The sequence below is a fragment of the Acipenser ruthenus genome, chromosome 9, assembly GCF_902713425.1.
Source record: "Acipenser ruthenus chromosome 9, fAciRut3.2 maternal haplotype, whole genome shotgun sequence".
Taxonomy (NCBI): domain Eukaryota; kingdom Metazoa; phylum Chordata; class Actinopteri; order Acipenseriformes; family Acipenseridae; genus Acipenser; species Acipenser ruthenus.
In genome coordinates, this window is record NC_081197.1 from 50,977,120 (window position 1) to 51,003,984 (window position 26,865).

At 38.3% G+C, this 26,865-nt stretch overlaps 2 protein-coding genes across 4 annotated transcripts in view; both read left to right on the forward strand.

Moving 5' to 3' along the window:
* The first annotated feature begins 872 nt into the window (after positions 1-872).
* On the forward strand, positions 873-12,089 carry LOC117405800 (cysteine and tyrosine-rich protein 1-like). 2 transcript variants are annotated; one of them, XM_059030199.1, is made up of 5 exons: positions 873-1,138; positions 1,275-1,539; positions 4,581-4,680; positions 8,214-8,371; positions 10,142-12,089. In XM_059030199.1, the coding sequence occupies exons 2-5, from the start codon at positions 1,461-1,463 to the stop codon at positions 10,273-10,275; spliced, it is 471 nt and encodes a 156-aa protein (XP_058886182.1). In that variant the 5' UTR covers positions 873-1,138; positions 1,275-1,460; the 3' UTR covers positions 10,276-12,089. The 2 variants fall into 2 exon arrangements, with proteins under 2 accessions (XP_058886182.1, XP_033865064.1); XM_034009173.3 differs by having other exon boundaries at positions 1,353-1,539.
* Positions 12,090-14,108: 2,019 nt separating this feature from the next.
* Positions 14,109-26,865, forward strand: part of LOC117405677 (amyloid-beta precursor protein-like) — a 58,540-nt gene continuing 45,783 nt past the window's right edge. For both annotated transcript variants that reach the window (XM_034008920.3, XM_034008921.3), the window contains exon 1: positions 14,109-14,325. In XM_034008920.3, coding sequence (XP_033864811.1) covers positions 14,266-14,325 — 60 coding nt within the window. In that variant the 5' untranslated portion in view covers positions 14,109-14,265. The remainder of the gene's footprint in view (positions 14,326-26,865) is intronic.

Here is a 26,865-nt window from a genome sequence, read left to right on the forward strand (position 1 = left end):
AAAAATCTAAATTTAGTGTCTTTCTTTCTCCTCCTCTGCAAAGGTGGCATCGCTCTGCAACACTGGAGGATTTGAAGGAGATGTTATACCTCTCTTGGCCATTGAGTGGCAGGCCACACTAAATCTGCTTTGATGTGTCAATCAGACTGACTGCAGTGCTTGTGTTAATGTATACAGACCAGCTGTTCCCAATGAGCAGCTTCCCCTGGTACAGTATTCATTTGCAATGTAGGTACAGTATCCAGTATTTTACCTATTCCAGTAACTCGGAGCCGCCCAAGAGTCAATTTTTACTACACATCGTGGAAAGAATTTTAGAGAATGCACGTACATAATTGATTTAAAACAACGAAGTTAATAACACTTTTATTTTGTGGAATGATGAAGAATAATTCGGCTGGATACTACATATAAATAAATACAATGAATAAAACAAAAAAGATATATTTTCCACCAAATATAAAAAAACGAAACAGCTGTGACTGTTTTTCTCACTAAAGGATAGGTGGAACCTCAGGTTTAAAATACATCCTCTTCAGCCCTAGCTGTATTATCTCTTGCCCCCTTTTCTTCTGATGAAGATCTTTAAATGATTTATTGTATTTGGAATATACAATATATGGAATATATAAATACCTCAAAGACCACAATTAACGTGAACTCAATTTTGTTATTTTTTTTAAAGGCTTTATTATTTGTCATTGGCATATTGTTCTTCTTCAGTAAATCTATAAACAAAAATGAGGGGTTGGAATATATACATTTTACTTTGTGTTTGATATTTTCCCAGTCCGACAGCCAAATCCATATGGTACATAGCCAGCCTGTGTTAGGGTTAGGGATCAATCGCTGTCTTTATGAGTGATCGGTGAAATGGCATCGAACAAATGCCGCCTGTATCTTTAAAGAGCTCTGTCCCCACTCCTTGCCTTCCCTCCCGCGGAGTTGTAATTTGAGAGAGAAGCTAAAATGCAGGAAGACTAAAGACGCCGCGATGATGCAGATGGACATGCAGGCTGGGAAGAAATTAAAACAAAGAGAGGAAGTCAAACAGTAAACTCAACACAGGAAAAGTTATGCTGCTCCCGGGTGGTGACGTGAGCTAGGCAGACACAGCAGTACAAGACGTCATCACCAGGTAGCAGCAAACTGTGATTTTTGTACATTAAAAAAAAAAAAAAAAATATATATATATATATATATATATATATATATATATATATATATATATATATATATATATATATATATATTTTTTTTTTTTTTTTAATCAGTCTGGTTTTAGACTTCGATAAGAAACTTCTCTCATCCCCTGATACCCGCTCTGCACCCCCTTGAAACTTGTCGAGCAGGCTGCTGATAAAAAAACAAAAACTTGAGGATCAACTTCCGCTAGGCTAAAAAGTTTGAACAGCAGAGCGCGGATTGAGTACAGAGCGTCTTGGGAACAGTCTCTCTGGATGGACACGGCGGGCACAAAGAGGACTAACTCCTTACTGAAGCCACTAAGGGACGGCTTGCTGCTCTGGATCTTTGTAGGTAAGACTGACATATTATTGGTATAGGTGCTGATGTAGGAAGACACTGGAAACAATGCAGTGAAGCCGATTCTTGCATCGGGAAAAGTGCTGGTAAAGTACATTCAATTAAGGTGTTTTATTTACAAGAGCTAAGTGCACACAAAAGAAAAAGTTTACTATTGAATTATTAAGTATGTGCATGATCTGTTTAGAACGTAGTCACTCACTGTTCTTCATTATGATCTTTGGGTGTAGATTAAAAATATTTTAGCTTTCTGTATTTTTTTTTTAATTATCAGAATGTAATGCACAAAATAGCAGAACAAATGCAAACAGACATACTTCTGTTTATCTATAGTGTTACCAGGAGGACGTACCGAGAGAGAACCATTTGAAATTAACAAATGGGCTGCAGAAATAAGCCGTAATTGTTGAAATGTTGACACACATTATTTACAGAAACTGGAAGTTATGGTCTAGACTTGAACCCTCTTCCCAACGTTCGGAAGACAAGTAACATACAGAATTAGCTAAAAGGAGGTTCCATTACCATAGCTAGTAGCATTTCAAGACATAATATAGTAGTTTATAGTTGTTTATATATATAGTATAGTGGTATAGTATAGTAGTTTATATATATATATATATATATATATATATATATATATATATATATATATATATATGTATTTTTTTTTGAGAGCGAGAAAGGGGAAGGTAGGATATTTTCTGTTTATTTGCAGACAGAATGTAGAAGTCATGGTCAATGGATAAGTTGTATTCCACCTTCCATGACATTCCACAAGGACTGCTTGTCTGTCTGCTGTACAGTATCCTGACTACTGGCCACCATATTTTAATTTAATTGCACCTTTAGCCCTAACAGACCCAACATGTGTGAATTGGTCACACAATCTACAACAGCATTCTCCTGAATTAAAATGTTTCAACAAAACATCCACATATTCAAACTTGTGTTAAGTAGACCTGGTGGACCAACCCTCGCAACCACTCTTCTGATATTGAGGATTTGTTAGTTTATAACAGTAACACTTACAAAAATAATCTTCAAACAGTAAGACAGATGCTTCAAGAGGAAGCCTTTCATGGTGCAGTCTATGATTGAGTGTTAAAGTCTTGCAATATGTATGGGTATCAATACAATTGCCCTACATCAGTAGAACTAGAGGAACCTCTAAGTAAATCTGCATTTGCCTGAAGCTACTACATGCAGCAGAATGTGTTTCTTTCAAACTCTTCTAGAAGCAAAACAGAAATGAAATAGGTGTATTCTTGTATTTTTCTCCATTTAGATTTTACAGGAAACTTTGATAAAGGAAGTATTTAACACAGCTGAGGTGCCAGCACATGGCTTTCTTAGTCCAAAGCTTAGTGAGAACATTGTAGTGTGTCTGAATGAACTAAGAAACCCTGAGAGCTGTCATATTGGGGTTGAGATGGATTATGCTGTGGAGTTCATTGACACCACCATGCAAGGATCCCCTAGCCACTGAGAATTCCCACCAGCTGTCCTAGTAAAGTTGCTAGCTCACTCAGTATCACACCAGAGTGTTGTCCTTTGAGGTCTTCAACGCTGCCTTGTTATAATAAATTATTTTTGATTTGCTTACAGGAATATTCCCTTTGACAGGCTGAAGGACTAAGAAATAAGTCAAGTACAACATAATTATGGCTAATGCTACCTTCAGTGTAATTGTGGTTGTAATTACTGCTGGGACAAATATCCATACAAACAATGCTTGATATGTATAAATGGCATCTGAAATCTAAAACATATTTTCTATTGTACAGAACAGTGTTTTCTTTCATTAATCAGGAATTTGATAGTGTGCCAGGTTTTATTTTGCTTATCATACTTTTGTTTTCCAGCTAATTCAGAATTAAATAGAAAATACATGTAAAAACCCATGTTCATCCCAGCGCTATTCCTGGCATAATGATGCACAAACCAAGAAATTGAAGATCTTCTCAAGGAGCTCTGCAAGAAACAAATATGTTTCTTGTGCAGGATCATCGCAGCACTGACCCAGCCAGGAGTGTAGTGTTACGTTTGTTTAGTTCTTTGGCGTAAAATAAAACTGATGAGAAAACTGACACTGCACCAGCCTGCGCCTAGAGCTATAACAAGGAGTTTAAAAACTTAGGTTCAGGATAGGGGGTTATTGGAGTTCAAAATATTATTTGTTAGCATATCAAATATCATATTTGATTTCATATTCAGTATTTATTCATCAATGATTAAGTATTTTCACAGATATCATCACAAATAAACAGGTACAAGTTTTAGCCCTAAACATAGTCAAGTCATCTAACTTTCTCTCTGTGCAGTTTCATTTGCAAACTGCTACCACCGCATCACATCTCAGTCCTTGCAGCTATAGTGGTCTCACTCATTTTCCATCACAGAAAGGGGTGTCTCAGTTTGGTTCAGTGTCCAGGCAAGGTTTTCACGCAACAGAAAATGCATAATCTGTTCAATACATTTGTTTTTTCACTTGCTCGAGTTGGGGTAATGTCCTGAACAATTCAAACAAAGACTGTAGAAATATACCATATGATGTCAGGGTTTTCAGATGCAAAGTGGAGCCTGCGATGGCACTGCGGCACAGCATTCTGGTAGTGTTTCAAATGGCACACATGTGGATTAAATTGTCCCATCAATAAGATGAATTATGATCATCACATACTGTATTGACCTTAACTTACAAAACAACAGTACTATCCAATACAGTACTTTTAAAATACACCAGTAGTGTAATGCTTATTAAATATATTTTGGTTAACCATGTTTTTCAATTTTGCAGTTTACCCCTGAAAGAATCCAGAACCACACGCAAACATCAGTATCTGTTTTGGGTTTCCAGGGACTAATTGCTAAGCGTTTATGTACCTACCTAAACTACTAAAGACATAAGAACAGAGTCCTTGTGAAAAACAACAGACTGTTATTAATGGAGTGTTGTGATTGGCTGAGTGGGAGTTATAGCTCTTTTTTTATTGGCCTGGGGTTAACACACTGTCTTCATGGTCTCTTCACAGGGGGGTGTCTGGCGGAGTGTGATGTGTGTAGCAGGTACTGCTGCGGTGGCTCTCCTCCCTTCTGCTGCTCCTACTATGCCTACATCGGCAACGTCCTCTCGTAAGTATTCCTCCGGCGAATCAGAAGAAAAGGATATCGCCCTCAGAGGGCTCTGGCACAGCACATTAACAAAATCATGCTGAGCCCTTTCTTAAAGGTCTAATTCAAACTCCACCGTACCTCTGTCAGTGCAAACACTCGCTGTGAAGTAGCTGTTATACAAAAATAGGGCATAATAAGAACTATGCTGTGAAAAACTTGATGTTGATTACTAAACTGGTGACTGGCCAAGTGTTTAAAATGTAATGCATAAATCCAATATAGTTCAAACTCAAATACAGTATTTCAGATTGGTGGGAAAGATCCAGCATTTGGCCTCCAAACTCTGCTCAGAAATAAAATAAAACTGATTAGCTCTAAGATTCTGAGAATTAGCTGCCAAGGGCAGCTGCAATGATTTAAAATGAACCGTTGCACTTGGGTGAAATTGGGTGAAAGATGGATTGTGTTATTTATAATTTGTAGTACTGTTTCTATGGTGCTTTTGGTTTTGGTTTTCAGACAGTGCTATAACTGAGATTGTTGTTTACTGTGACAGGGTTTTTTTTCTCTGAATTTGGTAAGGTCAGGTACGCATGGTTTTGTTTAGCGTTTGTGTTTTCACTTGTCTTACAAACCTGTAAAGTTTCACACCGCTGCTCTGTGGGGTCTGTTCACACAGTCACGTTCCCTAATAATGCACCACTTGGGGCATTCTGTGTCAAATCGACCAATATGTCAACTGGTGCCCTTTGCATGAATTCAGAAAAAATAACCCACCCACTCCCACCTCCACAAACCCCCCAGCCAAAAAAAGAGTTTGAACTTTTACAGCAGCCTAGGATAACAAAATGCAAAGTCCCAGATACATTTTCATCCCCTGCGATTCAGACCTACAGCACAGGAAGTGACTGAATACCAGGAGCCGCTAGTATAATGTTGTGGCTCTGTAGCGTTGTACAGTGAAGTGAAAGATGTTCACCATTTCTATCCTTGTTTGTGCTGGATTATCACAATTTAGTATACTCTAGATACAGTATGTCCTGTTTCATTTGACAATCGATTAAATGTAACCAACCATAGTAACTAAAACAAGCTCAGTGCCCATATTTGGAATGCAGGGTGTTTTTTTATAGACATGCTCAAAACTGATTTATAGTCCAAACTTTAAAGTTTGAAGTCATAAAGTTGTGGTGCATAAAAGCATGTCTGTGTGCCACAAAAACTTCTTTGTATACAAGTTACTTTCTATTTAGTACCCGTACGACAGAGGACAATTACTAATTAACTTATAGCAAGTTGTACAGGTAACAATGATCTTTCTATTAAAAACAGATTAGCAATGGTTATGTACAATTAGAAAACAATTATTGCTGTGAGTTGTTCTTTATTACTAAAATAAACTTTGTTAAAAATTAGACAAATTATTTTACTGGGTTAAAATAGAGCAATTATTGTTTGTTCATTTTGAAGAGGGGGGTTTGCTAGTTGTTTCTCTGATACCTAAAAGTAAGTCTTCAGAAACTCATCCTGTCTGTGCTTTCACTCTGATTCAGCCATTTTGAATGCTAATGAGTCTGCAGAAGAGTAAATGCCAGTCTCTCAGCCTCGAGCAAGAGTCCAGGGAAACGCAGCCCCCTCCCCCAACTCAAGTTAACCAAACTAAACACGACTCAACAAATGGCAGGGGGACCACCCACCTTGTCTGATGGCTAAACGGCGTTGTGGCTAGGCAGGCAGACATCTGTCTGTAAGTGCAATTAGAGCATTCAAGGTTTCCTGTATGTGGGGTCTGTGTTTGTGGGAGGTCAGCACACAAGCCACAGGCTCACTGCCACTGCACAGTAGAGGGGGCTCCGGACTGAACTGACCTGACCTGCCTGAGAAAGTGTCCAAAGAGCCTCATCGTTATCTCTTCACATGTCACACTGCCCCGCTGCACGATTGATAATGGAGCAATTCAACTGAAACTCCTCTGCTCTGTTTCTTCAGTCTTCCCAAACATACTGATATCATCATATATGGGGCAGCAGTGTGGAGTAGTGGTTAGGGCTGACTCTTGACCGGAGGGTTGTGGGTTCAATCCCCGATGGGGGACACTGCTGCTGTACCCTTGAGCAAGGTACTTTACCTAGATTGCTCCAGTAAAAACCCAACTGTATAAATGGGTAATTGTATGTAAAAATAATGTGTTAAAAATAATGTAATTGTATGTAAAAATAATGTGATATCTTGTAACAATTGTAATTATCCAGGGCGACTGCTAAGAAATTAATAATAATAATAATAATAATAATAATAATAATAATAATAATAATATCATCACACTTTAGATACTAACCAACCATACTAACTAAAATGAGCTCAATGCCCATATTTGGAAACTGACTGTTTTAATTGCAAACTTTTTTCTGTCTTCACAAGTTTGCAGTCAAAAGGTTGTACAAGAATCAAACATGTCTGCGTGCCACAAAAACCTCTTTCTATAAAATCTTTTTATTACCTAATTTAGAATACATGCCAAACACTGTCCCTGATCTGATATGGCAGAGGAAAATAAGTAAACAGCCTTTCACAATTATACAATTACACATCAGCTTGTCAAGTTGTAGCAATAATCTTTGTATTTAAAAAACAGATTAGCAACAGTTATGTATGACTAGAAATCATATTACAGCAGTGATTGTTTCACTCTTTATTACTGTGTAACTGTGCTGAACAATATTATGAAAAATGGGATCACTCTGCTTAGTCCTGAGATTGTCCATGACAATCCCATATGGAAGTGTTGTATATGCTATAATGTAAGTTAAGAATTTGTATTATTTTTGTAAGTGGAACAGGTTCAGTATTATGGGATTTGTATTCACCTGCGATATGTTTCTCTATATGTAGCAAATGCCTTTATTACACAGGTAAAATTGAATGGTTCAAAGAGAGATTTACCATATCGCTACATAAACAGGCATATCATTATCAGCATTGTGTGAAAGGGAAAATGCAACAAAACTATTAGCACAAAAATGAAAGTAGCCTTCTGGTTTGTCCTAAGATGCCATAAAAAGCAACTTGCTCCCTTTTAAAGAGCTTTGGAAGATCAGCCCAGAGAGCTTGCCTGGGGCACAGAACAAGCACTAACCTGTCTATGGCAGATGGAGCAGCTGGGAGCCCAGTCTGACAGATGTGCCTGTATCTGTGCACATCTCTGTCCATTGAGATTAAGCTTTCTGTGACACTATTATGTGCTTAACCCCTGATGGAATGTTGGCTAAGCAGTCCCATTCAAAGAAAGTTACAGCATTTGGCCGCCAGAGGGAGCTGTGGACAGTTTGTTAATGCCCAAGGCTCTATAAGTTTTAACTCCAGTCAGAACAATGTTGGTGATCCCAAGTTTAGTAGACTGCTATGCAAAGATTATTATTACCGATGTTTTGTTCATATACGAGTTCTGGGCACGTTGCTGGGTACTATAATGTTTTATACTGCATATAACTCCCAAAATAGTTTCAGTGCAGTCCTGTGCTGTTATACGACTCTCCTGTTTGTCTCCGCAGGGGCACCGCCATCGCAGGGATCGTGTTTGGTATCGTGTTCCTGATGGGAGTGATCGCGGGCGTGGCCATCTGTATCTGCATGTGCATGAAGAGTGGGCGGAGCTCCCGCGTGGGTGTCTTCAGGACCGCTCACATCAGCACCATCGGGGGCTATCCAGGTAAGAGGGTGGGCAAGGACCAGGAGTGCTTCAGCCACAGGGCTCCTCCTTATTTCACTGATTCATACAACTTACTGGCAGCATGGTCTAACTGGGAGTTCACTAGCTCTCTCATTACTTAGCTGTGGTGACAAGTCATTCAGAGAGAGAGAAGCTGAATAAGAGAAAGGCCTTCATTAAAAAAAAAAAAAAAACACCAAAAGAAAAAAAAAACATGTTCGGTAACCTTTTATACTGTTAAAAGAATTGTATTCCTTTCTAAAAGTGTGCCTTAATTTCCTCCCTCAAAATAGTTGTGCTTACTTTTAAATTGTTCGGGCATTCCAATAAATGCATTCTAACACATCACAGGAGTAGCATTTGAATTTGAGTACCAGCTTTCTATTCCTTCAAGTTGGAAGACTGTCTGAGAGACAAATGTCCTGTCTTCTACCCTCTCTGGAACAATCTGTTTTGAGTGATGTAACACACTGGAAAAACACTTGCTGTGAATATTCTATATGTTTTGTGAACCCATGTGGCCACTGGGTGCCACTGTTTTGCCGTGGAACCTCTTGAATGACTGAAATGTACAGTGTAGTATTGTGGCAAACTGGTCAACAGTGTGCAGGTGCAGGAATGCAGCAATCATCAATGAACAGACAGACAACGATAATCCAGGTGCAATGATATTTTATTTGTAAATCCAATGGTCTGATGACATAAAACGCAGTTAATAATAAAGATACCAAGCAATACAGCGGCGTGTATTGCTTTGTTGTAACCCAGGGGTTGGTCCTGAAATAATACAGTCCTGATCTTTTTACACCAACACATAACACACACAATCACCAGTCCACAGTGCATGCTCTAGTGCTCGTGGTGCAAATACAGTTTATTGTGAAACAAAGTGCAGTGTTGTCCGGGTTTGGTGCTGGCCTTTAGCGACAGCTCCGGATGTGTTAGCCGTCTAATAATAACAAACAAGTATTCGTTAGACACGACAAACAAAACAAACAAAACACTCACGATTACAACACAGGTTCTCCTTCCGGTTCAGCTTTTAACCATAACAAGGAACAGATCACTTCGCTACACCCCCTTTTGTACCGTTAATCATGACCCCTTGCTTAACTAGTGCAACCACTCCTGCAATCCGCGGCTGCTACGTCGTTTCCCTTCCGGGTCAATGATTTAGTATATCATAGCTCCGCCCCCTTTCTAGATGACCGACTTCCTTCTAACCCTGGGAATTAATTGTCTGGCCATCCAGTCCAGGGCACTCTGTTCCCTTTACACAGCGCCCTCACAGGTTGGGAGAGATTTATCACCAAGAATCATTCTGTCTCTGTCACAAGTATACAACAAGCTACTGTCTCATTGTGTAAAACCTACATTATTAAAATCAGAAGATTTCAATAATTGTGCCTTCAGTATATTTTCTTTCACAAAGCAACAGATTGTCTGATACAATACTATTTGCTGTTAAACCGGGATTGTAGGATGATAGGCAACATCATTTTAGGCCTCTGTAGTTGCTGCGTATCCAGTTTTTATTGCTGTAACTGCTAAATATGGGTACCATGTGTCTCGAGTAAGCGTTTAATTATTGGAGAAGGCATTCAAAACAGCAAACTGCATTTTTACAGGGGCACACAACGCCTTGCCTTCAAATCGGTAACATTGCAAAGTGGCTATGTCTTTCTAGCCACCCTGTGCATTTTCTGGTAATGAAATGCAAGCTGCTCAAAGGCCATGCTGTCTAACTGCTTTCTTCTCTCCTCTCCTCAGCGGCACCCCCTCCTTACAACTATGAGTTCGAGATGGATTATCATGCTGACCTGCCACCTCCCTACACCCCCACTCCTCCCAGGACTGTCCCCTACTCTCCCCCTCCACCCTACCCAGGATACTCAAGGAAATAACCCCCCCCCCACGCTCTACACCTCTCACACTGTACGCAACGAAAACCAGGAGGCTGAGAGGACTACGGGAAGACAGCACAGCCCCCTGCTGGGTCGAACTGAGCACTGAGAAATCATACCTGGACCTCGTGAGGGACAAGCAGACATCTTAAGAAAGACTAGTTTATTCCTCATATTGGAAGGCATTTCAAATGTAAATCAATGCTTAATTAGTGAGTTTCCATTATGAATGTATTGACCTCTCATAAACCCTATTACTGCTAAGAGATGTGCTTGCTTACAGGTGTGGCATTAAGATTGAGCTTCTTTATAGGTAGTTCTGTCACCAGTAATTTTGGGAACCTGTGAAAAATGCAGATGTTTCAGAGTGATATTCATGAAGCTGATGAACACCGTAAAATAAAAACATTACAGTGTTAAGTACTATGCTGCAGAATTGAATAAAGTCCTGTATAGTTTACTGTTGTTAATGTTACGTCTTCAGAGTAGAAAAATCGGAGTGCTTTTGTTTATTGCTGTGGTCGAACACCAGAGTGTGGAATCCCAGTGAAAGTGAATGGCAGAGAGTTTCATGTTGACGTATCTTATGGTCTGCTGCTATATATTTTAGTTTCGGCCACTGCTGTAGAATATGGCATGTATACAGTGCTATGGGAACCATACTGTATTATTATAATTATTATTGTTAAAACACACTGAAAAATGTGATGCACATGGTTTGCACTGACTGTGTATTGACTATTGACTTTATGAGGTTAGTTAAGATGAGCAAAAAAATATAGCAGAGGAGGAACACATCCAACATTTTTTAAAGGTGTTTTCAGAACATGTTTTTGAATAATCTGGCTAAAATCTGAGCAATTTGCTATAAACTGAAAGTAATGAAGATATCTTCTCCTACTCTAAAATATTCAGATAGATTGCAGTGGACTACAGAATGTTTTTTTGTTTTTTTTAGACTTTTTTTAATATAATAATCCTATGGATACAATAAAATGTTATTACGTTCTCAGAGGATATGGGATTACACTGGACAAACAAAGAGGGATGCTTTTATTTGGTTGTCTAGTACGGACGGGACCACAGTCGCAGCTTGTATACCGTTTATTTTAAGTTCCTCCATCCTCAGCAACGTTAGCATTCACACTCTGCATGTTGTGGGTAATTGAGACCGATGTACAGAAATGACACATAATTGTTGCTTTGAAAACTATGCAAGAGAAATGATCTGTGAATGGTAAAAACTGTAATTGGCTAAAAAATAGTGTGTAATCTATGGACTAAAGAAGGACTGTTCTGCTGAATGGATGAATACAAAATGTTCACAATAATATTCCCACATTTTTGTTGCCATACGATCAAGACCATCTCTATGGCAGAGTTGCCTGTCTTATCAGCATTCTGTCCAGAAAGGTGTCTGAAGAATAGTTAACCTCCTGTTATGAACACAGGATTGATAACTATGTGCAAAGAAAGACAGAGAGCAAAGCAAAATTGAACCAGCTTGTGTTGTTTCTAAGCAGCATGATGTCTGAGCATGGATTTTGGTTAAAGATGGATGGGACTGCAGATGTTTTACAGCTATGATTTGAATACCCAGATTTAAGTTTTTTTTTTTTTGTCTTGTAACATACCAGGTTAGATAATGGAAATGACCTTTGTAATTGTTTTAACAGTTGAAAATATTTGAAGGACTGAATATTGAGAATTCACCTTGAGAATATATTCAGCAGACCAAAGTGATTTGATTGTTGTACCTGAGATAAGCACAAATGACGACTCAATAAAATAAAATAAAATTGTGTATATTTGGACAGGTTTATTTTTTTTTTAATGTCTTTTTAAAAAGAAAATGTAAATGTTTAGAAAAAAGCTACACCAGAATAACCTTTTCTTAGAACATAACACTTTTAGCTCTAAATTAATTGTTTGGTAAATATTTTGAGTGTTTAAGTAACAGTGCACATTGGATTTGACCTTATTGCAGTGAAGTGTGCAATAACTGTTAGTCAGCAGGAGGCAGCACAGTACAGGGAACCAAAAAACATTATTTAAACTGAAAAATATAATTACTATGTTTCGTTTGTTTTTTGGTTTTGTTTTGCAACATTGTATTTATTTATAGTGCTTGCTCCAAAAAACTACGCACAACTTACATAAACATTCTGAATACAAAAAAGAAACCGAGCAAGGTTACTTTGTGAGTAAGCTGAATAGATTGATGCATTGGGAAGCTTTTTATTTGATTTGTGTAATTTGCACAATGTAACGATTTGGAGCTTTCTGAATAAGAAAATGTAAATTAAAAAGTAGCCAAACTCACAAGACTACTTGTACACAAAATCCATTCTGCGTTCTTTACTTCACAAAGTGGTCGATCAAGTCTCCGTCGTCTGATGACATATAAAAAACAAAATTGTAAATAGTAATTCCAACTATTATTTTGAAGTTATCAATACATTATAATTCTCAATAATGGTCTATATAATAAGCAATATCAGCGATTCTTACGCCACTTACCCTAGCTGCTAGCATATTTATGTCCCACCTCTGCTCACTAATGATTGGACAGCTGCAAAACCAGGGCAGATCTTTGACTTTGCCATTGGTTAAACTCCCAAGACCTTAAACTGTTACTGTCCTGCCTGAGGACAGGGCAGTAACTGTAACCTCATACAAGCTAGTTTGGAAGATAATCCTGAGTGAATGCTTTTTGAATCTAGATCACTTTTACTCAGGCAGTTTTTAGCAGACTGGATGAATAGAATAGAATTTGTGAATGCAGACTAAAAAATAGAAAGAGACTTGAAATGGTTTAGGAATCAAATTATATTGGCATCTGGTTATCATAAAATAAGCCAGTCGAATTAATTTAAAACTGAGCAATGATTACTGTCTGAGTGGCATTTAAGAATATGCATTAGCTGGCAGCAGAATGAAATTCATCTGGAATTAAATCTCCAACAAGATAATTTCATGTCAGTCATGTTCTCATAATGTATTGGTTGCGTGAGAATGATTTATTTATTTATGCATTTATTGATGGATGGGGGGGGGGGGGGGGGTTGTAATACTCAGTGTTTTCAACCCATTTCCTTCCATCTCACTAGCACATTAACATTGCTTTTTGTTGATCATGTGATTTTTATTTTGACTTAGGTAAAGCCCATAAGTTCCTTTCTTGTTGCAGGTGCTAGAACCCCACCTGAGCCTTGCACTGGAGTCCAGTGTTTCACATAGGAAAATGTTTTCATTATTTATTTATTTATTACCAGTAACATAGGAAGCAAACTAATTGTGTTGTGGCAGGAAACATGGGCTTTACCTGAGTCAAAGTAAAAATGAAAAGGATAAAAAAGGGACTTTGAAGAAAATTCTTAAACTCAATGTAATGCCATTAATTTATATGCTACTGTATTAATATTGTCTTTTTACATATTTTGCATTTGACGGTTTATATTGTAATCAATTTATCATTTGGTATGTACACTAATGGTTTTATTTTATTTTCTAAAACATTCCACATTATGTGTATAGTTCACGTTGTGTATATACTGTAGTTTACATTCTATTTAATTTGCATAGATATTTATAAAGGTAAAATATAATTTTAAAAAATCTAATAAACACTTTAAAGGGGAGTGGTATAACTACAATTATTCTTGGTGAAGAAGTAATTTCTGAAAATGTTGTTCTCATAACTTATTTCAGGAATTCTAAAACGTATTTGTAATGCCTACATTGTACACCAAGTGGCGATTGGTGTATAGTGTCGGTCTTGCACCCCTCCTCGTTCAATTCTTTATTCTCTGCCTGTCTGATCAGGTGACTGTGGAGCCTGAAGCAGCTGTTCCAGCCCAGCTCGTTCTCCATCACAAACCCTAGCGATACTTCCAGAGAGCAGAGATATATACACGTATACGGGAACCCAGCAAATAGCTCCCCCAGTCAAACCTCGAACTTTTGGACATACCGCCGTTGGGAAACACCATGCTGCAACATTCGGCGTTGCTGCTTTTACTAGTGGCTACTTTGACTCTGGCTTTGGAGGTAAGAAAGAAAAATAAACCTGTTTTTTAAGGAATGCAATTCCAGTCAGTAAAGCCAAGACAACTCTCCTGATGACGATTAGTTTGCAAGTGAGATGAAGAATCCAGACACTGCGAGCTTTCTTTACATTTCTTTATTTAATCTTTGGCTGTAATATAGATAGATAGATAGCTATATACAGGAGTACATGTTTTATTTAAAAAAAAAAGAACAGAATGCCTCAGTCTATTAAGACCTTTCGCGAGACGAGGTTTATTTTTAAGCGATGACCTAAAAGCTGTAATTCGAATGTTTGCGCGTTCAGGAAATATTTTATATATATTTTTATATATATATATAATAATGTTTCAAAAACATCTGCAGATTTTTATGAAAATCTGCAGATGTTTTTGAAACGTCGTTCATTTATTTTGTATGGTTTTTATTATCTAAAAAACTATACGTGTATGTATTGATGGTGTTACGTCAAAGGGGAATCTGCAGATCCAAAATAAACAACATATATAATTATTCCATCATGTTGTAATTATTCTGTGATGGTGTATTAATTGCTGTGGTTGGATTGATCCACTGGCATTGAAATTGCAGATGCGATTTTTATATGGTGTTTCTGTGACATTCCAGAAAAATGCACAGATTTGGTCACCTCTTGTATTCATTGTATATAGGGCAGATGCAAATCCTAAATAATCTGCGCTGTGAATTTGCGTGTTTTCTAATAACGTTCGGTTACAGTTCCTATCAATCAACCGGAATCTGTTACAATCTGAAACTCAGCAAGAGATTGTATTCGAAGTTCTCTCCTTTTACACAGTTTGATAAACAGTAGCAGCTACATATATTTTTAAAAAAAGACGTGTGTGTTTTTTTGACAAAACTGACTGTTTTCATTGCATTTTCCACATTGTGGAAAGACTGGAAAAGAGAGATAGCATCTGTCTGGTTAGATAGACTTGTAGGAAACCTTTTTTATATACTGCAAAGGAGTTTGCGTATTTACACGGGTGTGTTGTCTTTCTGCGGGGAGATGTTATTTTTTATCCGGAGGAGATCAAAGGAGAGGCGGAGAGGGAGACAGAAAGAAGATGGCGTCTCTGCACTGCAGTAAGTATGTATAAGCAAGGGGCAGTGACATAAAAACTGCTAGCACAGGGAGTGAGTAGGCAGCTGAGATGGGATGATGATTGAGCTGCGAGACATGGTTAGGGTGCATCTGTCGGGGGTGAAATAAAAATAATTATTAAAAATCAAGATGGGTTGAAGTGGTAATGTTAGGACAAGGAGAGTGTGCATATCGGTATTTTGCCACACAGTATTAGGTGGGGTCAGACAGATGGGGGGGAAAAGATTACGGACATATAAAATATACGTCAAAATAGTAACAGTAATAATAATAATCTCTCATGAGATCAGAATAATCATTCATGAGATTTATGAGTAAACCCCCACGTTATATGCATTTAATAATACAGTAATAACAATTCAGCCAGTATCCATAGGGATTAGGGTAGGGATATATTACATTGCTTGACTGTGAGAAGCAAAGGGAGAGGAGGAGGGGAGGGGGTGAAAGGGTGTGAATTAATTGCACGAATACAGGCGTTAAAACGCTTGATTTGTTGTACACCACTGACTCTACCTGGGAGTGAGAGAGACTGGGCTGTTTTACACAGAAAAACCCAGCTACTGCCTGTGAAACATTTTGTTTGCCTATGTTTCTTTTGTGTTTATTATCCTATTGTCTTGAGATATATATATATATATATATATATATATATATATATATATATATATATATATATATATATATATATATATATATATATATATATATTTAAGCGCTTTAAAAGTGTTTTATTACCATTTTTTGCTGTGTATTAAAAGCAAATAAACTACTGTATACAAAATGATGAACCAGGGGTATAACCCAGCAGCATTGTCTTCCCAGTTTTGTCCTGTGTTGTTCCTACCCTGTTTTTTAGTTGGGGAGCGGCTGAGGCCCCTCCCCTCTCACACAGATCTACCAAGGTCATACAGTCCATGGAATGTATGGAAATCATAGCCGTTTCTTGCCCTTAATCAAATCGTAATGAGATCTAACCTGTATACTGCCCTCACTGCTGGAGACATTTGACTCTGCCAGGTACAGAGGTTCTCGTGATTGTGTTAACCTTCCATTATATCCCTGAGGTTTCCAAAATCAATCTTTACCCAGCTGTAAAGACTATAGAGCACACCTGGCTTCAGCCGCTGTTCAGATGGAGTTGTATCTGTGCTTGCTGTAATGGAATGTTTCAATTTTAAACCTTGTAACTGTTTTACATTGAATACTGTGAAACCTGTACCTGCTGAAGGAAACAAAGACATGGCCCTCCTTACCCATGTTGCCATGGCATCCTGGAAAGGAAGAAGCCAGGTTTCAACTGGGCCTTAAATTCAAAGTTTATCATCTGTCTTTCTGGTGTAGGGACCCAGCTATGAGGATAATAGTGAATAAATTAATCTCCTCAGGCTTGCCCTTTACCAGTGTATGAACTCAGGGTTACACAGCACTTTGGACCATTCATAACTTTAAAGAATCATGGTACTAAAATCCATTGTCTTACCTCTTATTGGTGCTAGCCATATTATCAGTGACCCTTTCATTCTAGAGCAGCTGCAATCACACAATGTAATCTATAGCAAAAGTACTAGGTTGCAGCAGTTTATAGCCTTGTGTTATAAATATTTGCATATACTGAAAAAAAACAATTGAACTCTCTGCAATAAGAGGGACCAGTACTAATATTAGTAAAGCTACTAAGAGGAAAGGCAATTGATTTTAAGATACTCCGAATAAAGTGTTTCAACAAAGTATTTTTTGGTGTCTGTTGAAAAACATGTTTTGTCAAAATGTTTCTACTCCACTAAAGTTTTTATTCTAGGTTTTACTCTACAACTTTGCTTCATACAAAATGTGTGTTTAAGACAATAAAACAGCAGCCCTGCTATATAGTCTTCCCTAATAATGAAACACCACATGGCAACCTTCTCACTTCCAGGACACAGGGGTTAAAAATAACACTTTAGGGCCCGTATTTGTCATGCAAACTTGAAACAATGGTGGTCAATAGTGTGGTATCCCTTCCTGTATCAATTCTATCAAGTAGCTGTAAAACAGGACAGACTTGAGGACCTGTGTGTGTGCACACCCATGGGACTGGTCTTAATAGCAGGGGGCTCCAGTTTGAATGGGACATGAGCCATTGATAGTTTTATTATTTATTTTTGCTTTTTTCTCTTCTGATTTGATCGTACAAAAGAAAGAACCTAAAGTAAGATCAGGAAAAATGATTCTTGTTGTGGTGCGTTGCACGTCATCACACCAGAACAGTATTTGATCGGTTCTCTTGAATGAGCAAAATTGGGACATTAAATCCCGTAACTGAGCTGTAAAAATACATGTAAATTACAGGTCCACCCAGATACCCAAACAATCACTATATTACAGTTGACCTTGCTCATCCACTAAGAATGCCTGGGGTGATTTTAATTTCCAGAAACAGCCCTTCTGTTTAAAATTCTGTAGCCCAAGCAGTGTTGCATGAGGAATGAGGCACGTGAACTGTGAAAGGGTGGGGGTAGGGATGTATGTTACTGGGATCCAAGTTGCTAAGCGACCACTGAAACAATACCAAAGAAACAGCGCTTCAAACAAGATGGAATCAGCATTTGTTGCTTGGTCTACCTTTAAAAAAAAAAAAAAAAAAAAAAGTTGGAAATCAATATAGGTTTCTTTCAGGGGCTATCTGTCCTCTTGGATGTATTGGTGTCCAGTAAGCCAGTTTGAGTGTCCTTTAGCAGGCAGCTAGTGGGTGTTTTGTGAGTGCTTTGTGGTAGCCTGATTCCACCGACTTGCTGTATAAAGGGCTGCCTGTAGATTATTTGTGTGCTCCCTAGTTTTCTACTCCTATTAGCATCCTTGCTTGGTTTGTTGGTCAATACTGTCAGGTTCAGCATTTTTTAGTTTTTTAAACCTTGTGAAAACAGCAGTTACAGGTTGATTTCAGGATGTGTGACATAAAGCTGCAATTGCTAACTGTGGACATTCTACAGTAACTACCGGTACCTGTATCTGACCCTGTATATTAATACCCTGTGCAGATCTATTCTATAATCCGATAATGGCAATTTCAAAGTAAATTAAAAAAATAAATTGATTAAAATACTGTATCCAACTCATTATTTCCATGTAGCCTAATCCTATTATTATTATTATTATTATTATTATTATTATTATTATTATTATTATTATTTATTTCTTAGCAGACGCCCTTATCCAGGGCGACTTACAATTGTTACAAGATATCACATTATACATTATTATACAGATATCACATTATTCATTTATTTTTTTTTTTTTTTACATACAACTACCCATTTATACAATTGGGTTTTTACTGGAACAATCTAGGTAAAGTACCTTGCTCATCCTACTATGAGAAGTGGAGTAAAAACACCTAGTTTCCATCTGCTCTAAAGTGGATGCAAAACATGTTGGGTACTCGATACAAGGGTGTCTGCAGTGCAGTATTTTCGAGTGCTAGTTGAGGATACTGAACGTAGTTAATATTCATGCAGGGTTTATTGAGTTTCATCCATAAAGACTGAAAATAAACTAGTTAAATTGTTTGATAAAACTATCAGGGTACAGTAGAATGAGTTTCATTAATGTCACCAGTCTGTGAATACATAACAGCTAAAACTAGTTGCAGGTACAGTGCAGTCTGACTTTTTTTAATTTTGTTTGTGAATTACATTTGATAGTTAACAGCATATTAACAGATAGTTAACATTTTGAAATGTTAGTAAATGTTCATGTTGTTTACAGCTGGTTATAAAAGATTTCATTAACCTAAAAAGAGGCAAGGACACTCTTCTCTGGGCAGTGAGTGTGGTGAGAGAAAAGTACAGCCTTGGGACGCTGAGGAAGTGCAGACTCTAGTTTCTGTTCAGGAAGATCTGGAGTCCTGGAAAACAGTACAAAAATAAAACAATTCTAAACTTATTTACAAAAATAGTCAAACACAATACTGTACAGCTGTACCATACGTACAGCTACTGCTCCTCGTGCAGATCCTTTCTTTTAAGCACTGAAACAAAAAAACAAATTTCCTTAAACAGGATGTCTTTGGCAAATCGTATTTTTAAAACCTTTATTTTTTCCCCTTCACAGAACTAATTGAACTTTAGTAAGTCGCTTATAATCAGTAAGATTTGTGGATTATAAAGATGTTCCTAAATATATTTACAAAATATAGCGATACAAGATGCAGCTGTACCATTGATCATTATTTTGAACACCATTTGTTTGTGCATCTTTTGGCAAGCTGAATTAATTAATAACAACTGTCTTTCATTGCATGTGACAGCAGTAAGACGGCTCAGCTCTGCAGTGGAAAAACAATCCAGGCTGTCCTTAACTGCTTTCCTCGGTGTCTGCGTTCAGTTTAATTAGCATAGAATCCCCACACAACCTTCCTCTAAATGCAGTTTAAGATCCTAATTTCACATTGTTGTGTGCTTCAGAGGCTCACTGGTTGAGAGAGAGAGAGAGAGAGAGAGAGAGAGAGAGAGAGAGAGAGAGAGAGAGAGAGAGAGAGAGAGAGAAGAGAGAGAGAGAGAGAGAGAGAGAGAGAGAGAGAGAGAGAGAGAGAGAGAGAGAGAGAGAGAGAGAGAGAGAGAGAGAGAGAGAGAGAGAGGAGAGAGAGAGAGAGAGAGAGAGAGAGAGAGAGAGAGAGAGAGAGGGGGGCCAGGGACCTAAATGGATAATCTCTTTGAAATGTAGTCATTTATTTACTGAGTTATTACTACAGGGTCACTGTTTGAAAAGGCAGGTTTGTTTTCAGAAGTGTGGAAATGTATTGACTCGAGTATTTTTCCAAAGACGTTTTCTTGACTAGCACCAGGTTTTGTAAAGGTATGGCAAGTGCCATTTTAGTCATAGTCAAAAAGACTAGCTTTTTAAACACCAATTTGTGTAGATTGTTAAACACAGTGTCTTGCACAGTTTTTAGACCAGCAAATCATCAGTGAACAGATAAGTAAACCTTAGAGTGCTTATTTTCTTAATGTCAAGTGATAGTTCCTTAAAAGACCTTCCTCTCCAAATTCTTCTGTAACATACCTGAGACATTTGAGGCTGTGGACGAGACGGAGTGGCTTTGCATCCAAGCTCTATGACCTGAAAGGGTAAAGACCTGACCTTGGTGTACCTCCACCCTTCCCCAGACCAGCTGTGTAATAAAAATCCAAGCAACAGCAGAAAATGAGCCTGTGCATCAGAAGTGGGCTGCTGCACAGGGGAAATCAGTTTGATTAAATGCAAAACGAGGGTTAATCTTGATTCCTCCCTGTTGCCCTAAAGGACTGATTTGATATTAAAACAGTTTCTTTGCCATGAAAACCTCTTGGGACGAAGCCTGTCATTTTCAAGTCCTGGGAGTCGCCGTGACTGCAGACACAAACTAGTAGCATATACGTGGGTACAGCAGGTGCAATGGTACAGAGAAAGTGTCCCCTTTATTCGGTTTTATATTTTTCTGATCGCTTTTTGTGATAGTTTAAAGAGACCAGCGTATGTTGTATGCTGTACATTCTACAACAACACTTTAGATACAAGTACAATTTCAATTTCAGGTCTAGGTAAATTGTAATATTATATTATAGTCCATTTTGAGTAATATAAATTGGAATTTTGAGCATTTTGAGCATTACAGTAGATTCCACCAAATCCTAACTAAGCTCCATTCATTACATTTCCAGGTTAAAATACTAGTTCTTTTTCAAGCCAGACTGCAGATGAAAGTTCAAATTATGATGTTTCTGCAAACTGTTCTTGACACCTCGTAAATGAAGGTAGAGTGTTTTGTAGTTCTTGTAGTATTTTAGCAGTAGTGGAATGAATAGCAATCAGCAACTTGATTGTAATTGGCAATCCCATGTGCCTAAGATCCTTCCCCACATCATAAATTAGAAGCTTTTACAGCTAAATTAGCACAGGCATGTGTGACCATAATGATTCTGTTTGTTAATTTGCACCTTCCCTTTTCCTGCTCCTTTCTTCCCTCCCCCCCCCCCCTTTTTTATCATCGCCATGCAAACAACAAAAAACAATCTCCTGTGTGCTGCTGTGTGATAATGTAATGCAAGGTGCGTTTTATTCCCATCACCTAGGAATCTGACCTCCCGGATGATGTATTATTTGCACCTTGTTTTCATACTGTTCCACAATGATCGATGCAAGAAACAAACCCTCAGTGCGACAGTAGATTAGGTTACAGCTAATCCCGGGTCATGCGGGAGTGACTGAGCCCAGTAGCGATCACAGACAGCACTTCCCAGTGATTAGCAACTGCAGCTTTTCAAAACAAGATTAGTGTTTAGAGCAGCAGTCCCGGTATATTGTGACGGGATTCCACCTGCTCATCCAAGATGCAGCACAGCCCCTCCATTAGAGCAGCATTGTACGGCTCTTCATTCTCCAGATCAGCATCAGCAGCCTTGGCAGCAACTCAATTACAGTATAAAGCATTTAAGTCTGGCCTTTATGGGAATTCGCAACTCGCCTAGAGTGGTTGGTATTTAAAAAAAAAATATAATAATAATAAATGTGCAGTATATGGCCGATGAAAGAAAAATAAATGCTCCAGTATTTAAGGTGTGGTGGTGTTTGGGCTTCAAGAAAGTAAGACCTATTGTACTTGGCTGTAAAGGTGTACAGTCCCTTTATTAGCTTCAGTGCCACTTTTACTGATGAACTTTAAATCTAGAAAAGAAACCTGCAGTTTCAAAAGCAGGTGCAATCATAACATCCTAAATATTTCATATGTGTCTTTATAACTAGCATTGTGCCTTTTCCAAGTTGTATTCAGTATTTGGGCTGAAAATGATAACTGCTAGAAGGCTTACAATGTTGTGAGAACACGTGGTGCGAATTTCACTACATCAACCAAAAAAAAAACCTGCACGCCTGTAATGAGATCTGTGACCTGTGATCTCCATTTGAAGAAATTATTTCCTTGCCATATGTCAGGCACTTACTTAATTTATTACCCGATCACCGAATGGAAAAATGCAACATGTATTTTAGTTAACACGTTGCCTAGAGGGCTTCACATGTAATATTGTGTTCAGGAAGCTTTTTCAGAATCCATGGCACGTAATAAATGTAACGAGGCTGCTATCTGTGACTGTGGGTCCAGGAATTAACTACCTGCGTGCACAAACAGATTGGAAACCAGCAAGAAGCCTCCTGTCTTGCAAGTGTTAATTATGTTCTATTTTGTTGATGTGCCTGCCGTGTGTCTTTTGTACTGTCTTCTTAGTGCATGCTTCCAGTGAGCTCATGAAAACAGAACGCAGAAAGAGGTTAAACCCCAATGCAAACTACTCCAGCTTCTTTATTGGGAAATCCTCTTGTATTTTAATTTGCTGTTCCCTGAAGTGGACACCCTGCTGTAGCCACAGATTTATTCTCAAAGAGTGGAACACTGGTTTTGTAATCCATCCGGCTACACATTCCCTCCAGTATATCGGTATATACAACCTCAAGGCTGCAAATACTGCCATGTGTATTATATACAGCATGGTGTTTAGTAAATGTGTTCGGGACTTGGTCTCCTGAGTTGGGATCCACATTCCATTATTCCCAAGCTCCTCCTGAACTCCGTTCTTGTGCTTTCCAGAGCTGATGAGTGAAGGAAGCTGTTAAGTGTCCTGTCACTAGATATCTGCCCAGCACAGATTCCCACTTCCTAATGTGAAAACACACTGCAATCTCAAGTGCACACACTGCCGTGGTGAATTCCAGAACTGTACACAGGGCTGCATTCACTGCACCAATGCCTGGGTCAGCACATATAGTACATTTATTTTTTTATTTTTTTATTTTTTTCCCTGAAGATTTTAGGGTTAAAATTATCCATTTTTGAATGACCATTTGTACATTTGGACAGCAGGCTGCAGTTAAGGCGTTTTTGATAAGTAGATTCTTTATTTTGGTCAGTTTCTCACTGAGCAGCGCCTTTTGTTGGAATTTATTTGGGAACAGAAGAGTTTTCAATTTTGCAATTGGGGCTTTCACACATTACCGTGCTGCCAGTTACCTATAGATTACCAGGTTGCTTTCTAGGAATACATGAGATTTGGGCATTCCATGGTTAATGTGTGTAATTGCACAGCTGGTATATTATTCCGGGTGGGTCTCCATTCTAAACCTGTGGTCTGACAGAGCTGTTGCAGGTGGCCTTCCTTTCCAGTATCTGTGGCCTGAGCAATCTGTCTGCTGTTTACTAGAACCAGTACTATATAAAACTCATAGTGTAGAATATTAATTTGGGAATTCCTATCCCTCCTCCATCTACAGGCCTCTGCAATTCTCAAGTGAAAGCTGGGATGTTTCCCATTCTGAAATTGTTAGAAGTGTTTTCCTGGGATCTTTAATAGGGAGACCATGCAATAAATAGTTAAATTTGGGTACACTGTCCATTTTTATCATATTGGCTTTTCCCCCAAAAAAGACAATATCAAAGACCATCTTGTAAAATCAGCTGTGATTTAATCTACTGTAATAAGGGTTCAATATTACATTGAACTAATGCATCTTATTCAAGTGGAATATTAAGGCCCATTTAAACATGCAGTTATTCTCACACACATACTCTGCAGCACTGCTACACTACGAGTGGCGTGCACATGGATTCAAGATGTCTTAGTCCCACCACTGCTCATCTACAGACTGCTATTTGGCCAACTGGGGACTGATCCACGTCACTAGTTCCTGACACAGCCGTATCTTTTCAAGGCAGATGATTGTTTCTGCCATCAGTGTCTGGGAAGTAAATGTGCACTGGGCAGTTTATTATCTGTCCAGGGCATGACATGACACAGTTTGCAGTAGAGCTGCTACATACAGAAGCAATAAAGAAATGGATGTCAATCTGCCACTTTGACCTTCTGGAACCAGTTAGTGGCTGGATTCAGTGGCCCTAAGATTATTAGACTACATTGCTGTATTTGGTGTTGGGAAGCCCTTAGGGCTGTTAATGAACCCCACTGCTGCATTTTGGCAGTGTGTCGTCGTCAGTGTCAGGTTTGATAGCCCTGTTGCCCTTTCCTCTGCTGTCCGGAGACTCCCTCCACTCCACCCTCCCTTCTCTCTCTCTCTCTCTCTCTCTCTCTCTCTCTCTTAGTCTTTGTCTCCTCTCTATTCCCCAGCACAAAGAATCTTTTCAGCACAGCTCTTTCCAGCCCCTCTCTGTCCCTTGCCTGGTGATGGGAGGGCAACAGCGCTGCTTCTAAACAAAGCTCAACAGAGCTTTCACAGCAACCCCGACTAGAGCAGACTCTACCGAAGACAGGTGTGCTCTCAGGCACCTGTGTGTGTGTGTGGACCTAATTAATACCCAACACGACCATCAAGTTTCTCCATTTCAGTGTTTTGTGTGTTACAGGCTTATTCATCCTTTTTTTTTTTTTTTTTTAAACAAAGAATAATATATGGCCATCGGTGTCACCAAGAGCTATAGGAATCAAATGAAACAGTAGCTTACTCAGTTATACCTGTGTGTGTAGTGTGATGCATGGGCTGAAACACAAAACCATTACTCTGCATACTGTTACTAGCGAGAGGAATAGAGAGCCATTATTCTTTCTGTAGGTCTCTGAGAGAGGTGCAGACAGCTCTCTCTCTAATTCTCCTTGCCTAATACCTCAGACAAGAACAGACAGCAATTAAACTGAGTCAGTATTGCTCTTGATTCACTGCCACACAGGAGCACTGTCAAATTGAACAGACTTCCAACAGCAAAGCCTTTGTGTTCAGCTTTAGTGTTTCTGTGTAGAATAAGAAAACAACCTGGGCCAGAACGAAAGTGCTTATTCAAATAATGATGTCTGGTGCCTTTTAAACTTATCAAAGACAAAGGGAATTTTACTTTGTGACCCACTGTTGATAACATTGTAGATTGGGCAGCAGTATGGAGTAGTGGTTAGGGCTCTGGACTCTTGACCGGAGGGTTGTGGGTTCAATCCCTGGTAGGGGACACCGCTGCTGTACTCTTGAGCAAGGTACTTTACCTAGATTGCTCCAGTAAAAACCCAACTGTATAAATGTTAATTGTATGTAAAAATAATGTGATATCTTGTAACAATTGGAAGTCGCCCTGGATAAGGGCGTCTGCTAAGAAATAAATAATAATAGATTGCCAAAAAGCAGCATATCACCATTGTGACAAGTAGCTTCCAATGATTTCTCTCTTATTTATTCAGTGTTCCCTCGACTCTTTATGGTGTTTCAGTTATTCTGAGTGGTTTGAATAACTGAGTTCAGGAGCCTCTCTTTACTTCTAATGGCCTGTCTGTAGTTAGATCAGCCAAAACATTAATGCTTCCGACGACATATTCAAACTGCACACAATCATTAGATATATTACAAAAATGATTTACTATGGGACCACAAAAATACAGTGTTTTTGTGACTGCACGTGAGTACAGGACACTACATCAGATGAGACATGAACCACAAATTAAACGGTTGGACAACAGACTAGATACTGTACTGTATTATCCAAGTTTTTTTTTATCACCTTGTACAGTATGGGCGAGAATAAACGATTGGAATCTAAATGGTTAGTTAATTTAAGCTTTATCTTCATGGTGATCTTGCAGAACAGCTTTTTGCTTAAGTTTGTAATTGAAATCTCATTGGGTCAGCATAGTATTTGCATTTTCATTTGAAATTCTGCAAGATGTACTATAACTGATCTGCAAACCCATGTAGTTTAACGTGGAGGTTTCCTTACTTTAAAAACCACAGGGTATTTTTTTAAAACCGTCTTTGTAGCATTCAAAGCAAGCTTACGCTATTTTTTTGTTTGTTTCCATTCCTGTCTTTTGTACATTCATTTTGAAATCTCTTATCTCAGCATGTTTTTCGTTGTCTTTTTGTTTGTTTATCTTATAGTTCTGTAAAATGTTTCAATGACGTGGTGACTGTATGCATTTGACATTGTTGACAGTAAACTGGAAATTAAGATAACATTTGAAATGTGCAGGTGTATGCATGTTTTTCCTGCAGCAAAACAAAAAAAAAACAAAAAAAAGATTGCAAAGGCAGTTTTTTTTTTTTTTTTGCCCCTGTGACAGTCTTGCTACATTTCATGCCAAAACACAAATCTGAAAATAAACTCACTATGGGGGGGGGCAAGCAGGTGTTGTATTTAAATGCGTTATTTATTTTCAGAATTTATATATTTTTGTCCAATTGGATGATCAAAGGCTTTTAAAAGATGAACTGAAACATTTCTAATAGTATAATAGTATAGGCTGTTTATTATTACCTAATTATTATCTAAAACAGATTGTTAATCGTTCACTGCACTGCGGTAGTATGGGTCCTCTCCGAGTCAGGACCACGTAAGAGATTATAAATTTTATTATGTTTTGACAGCATTAGTTATTGAGAAGAGTGGCTCACAGTCACATCTGAGAGTCAAGGCT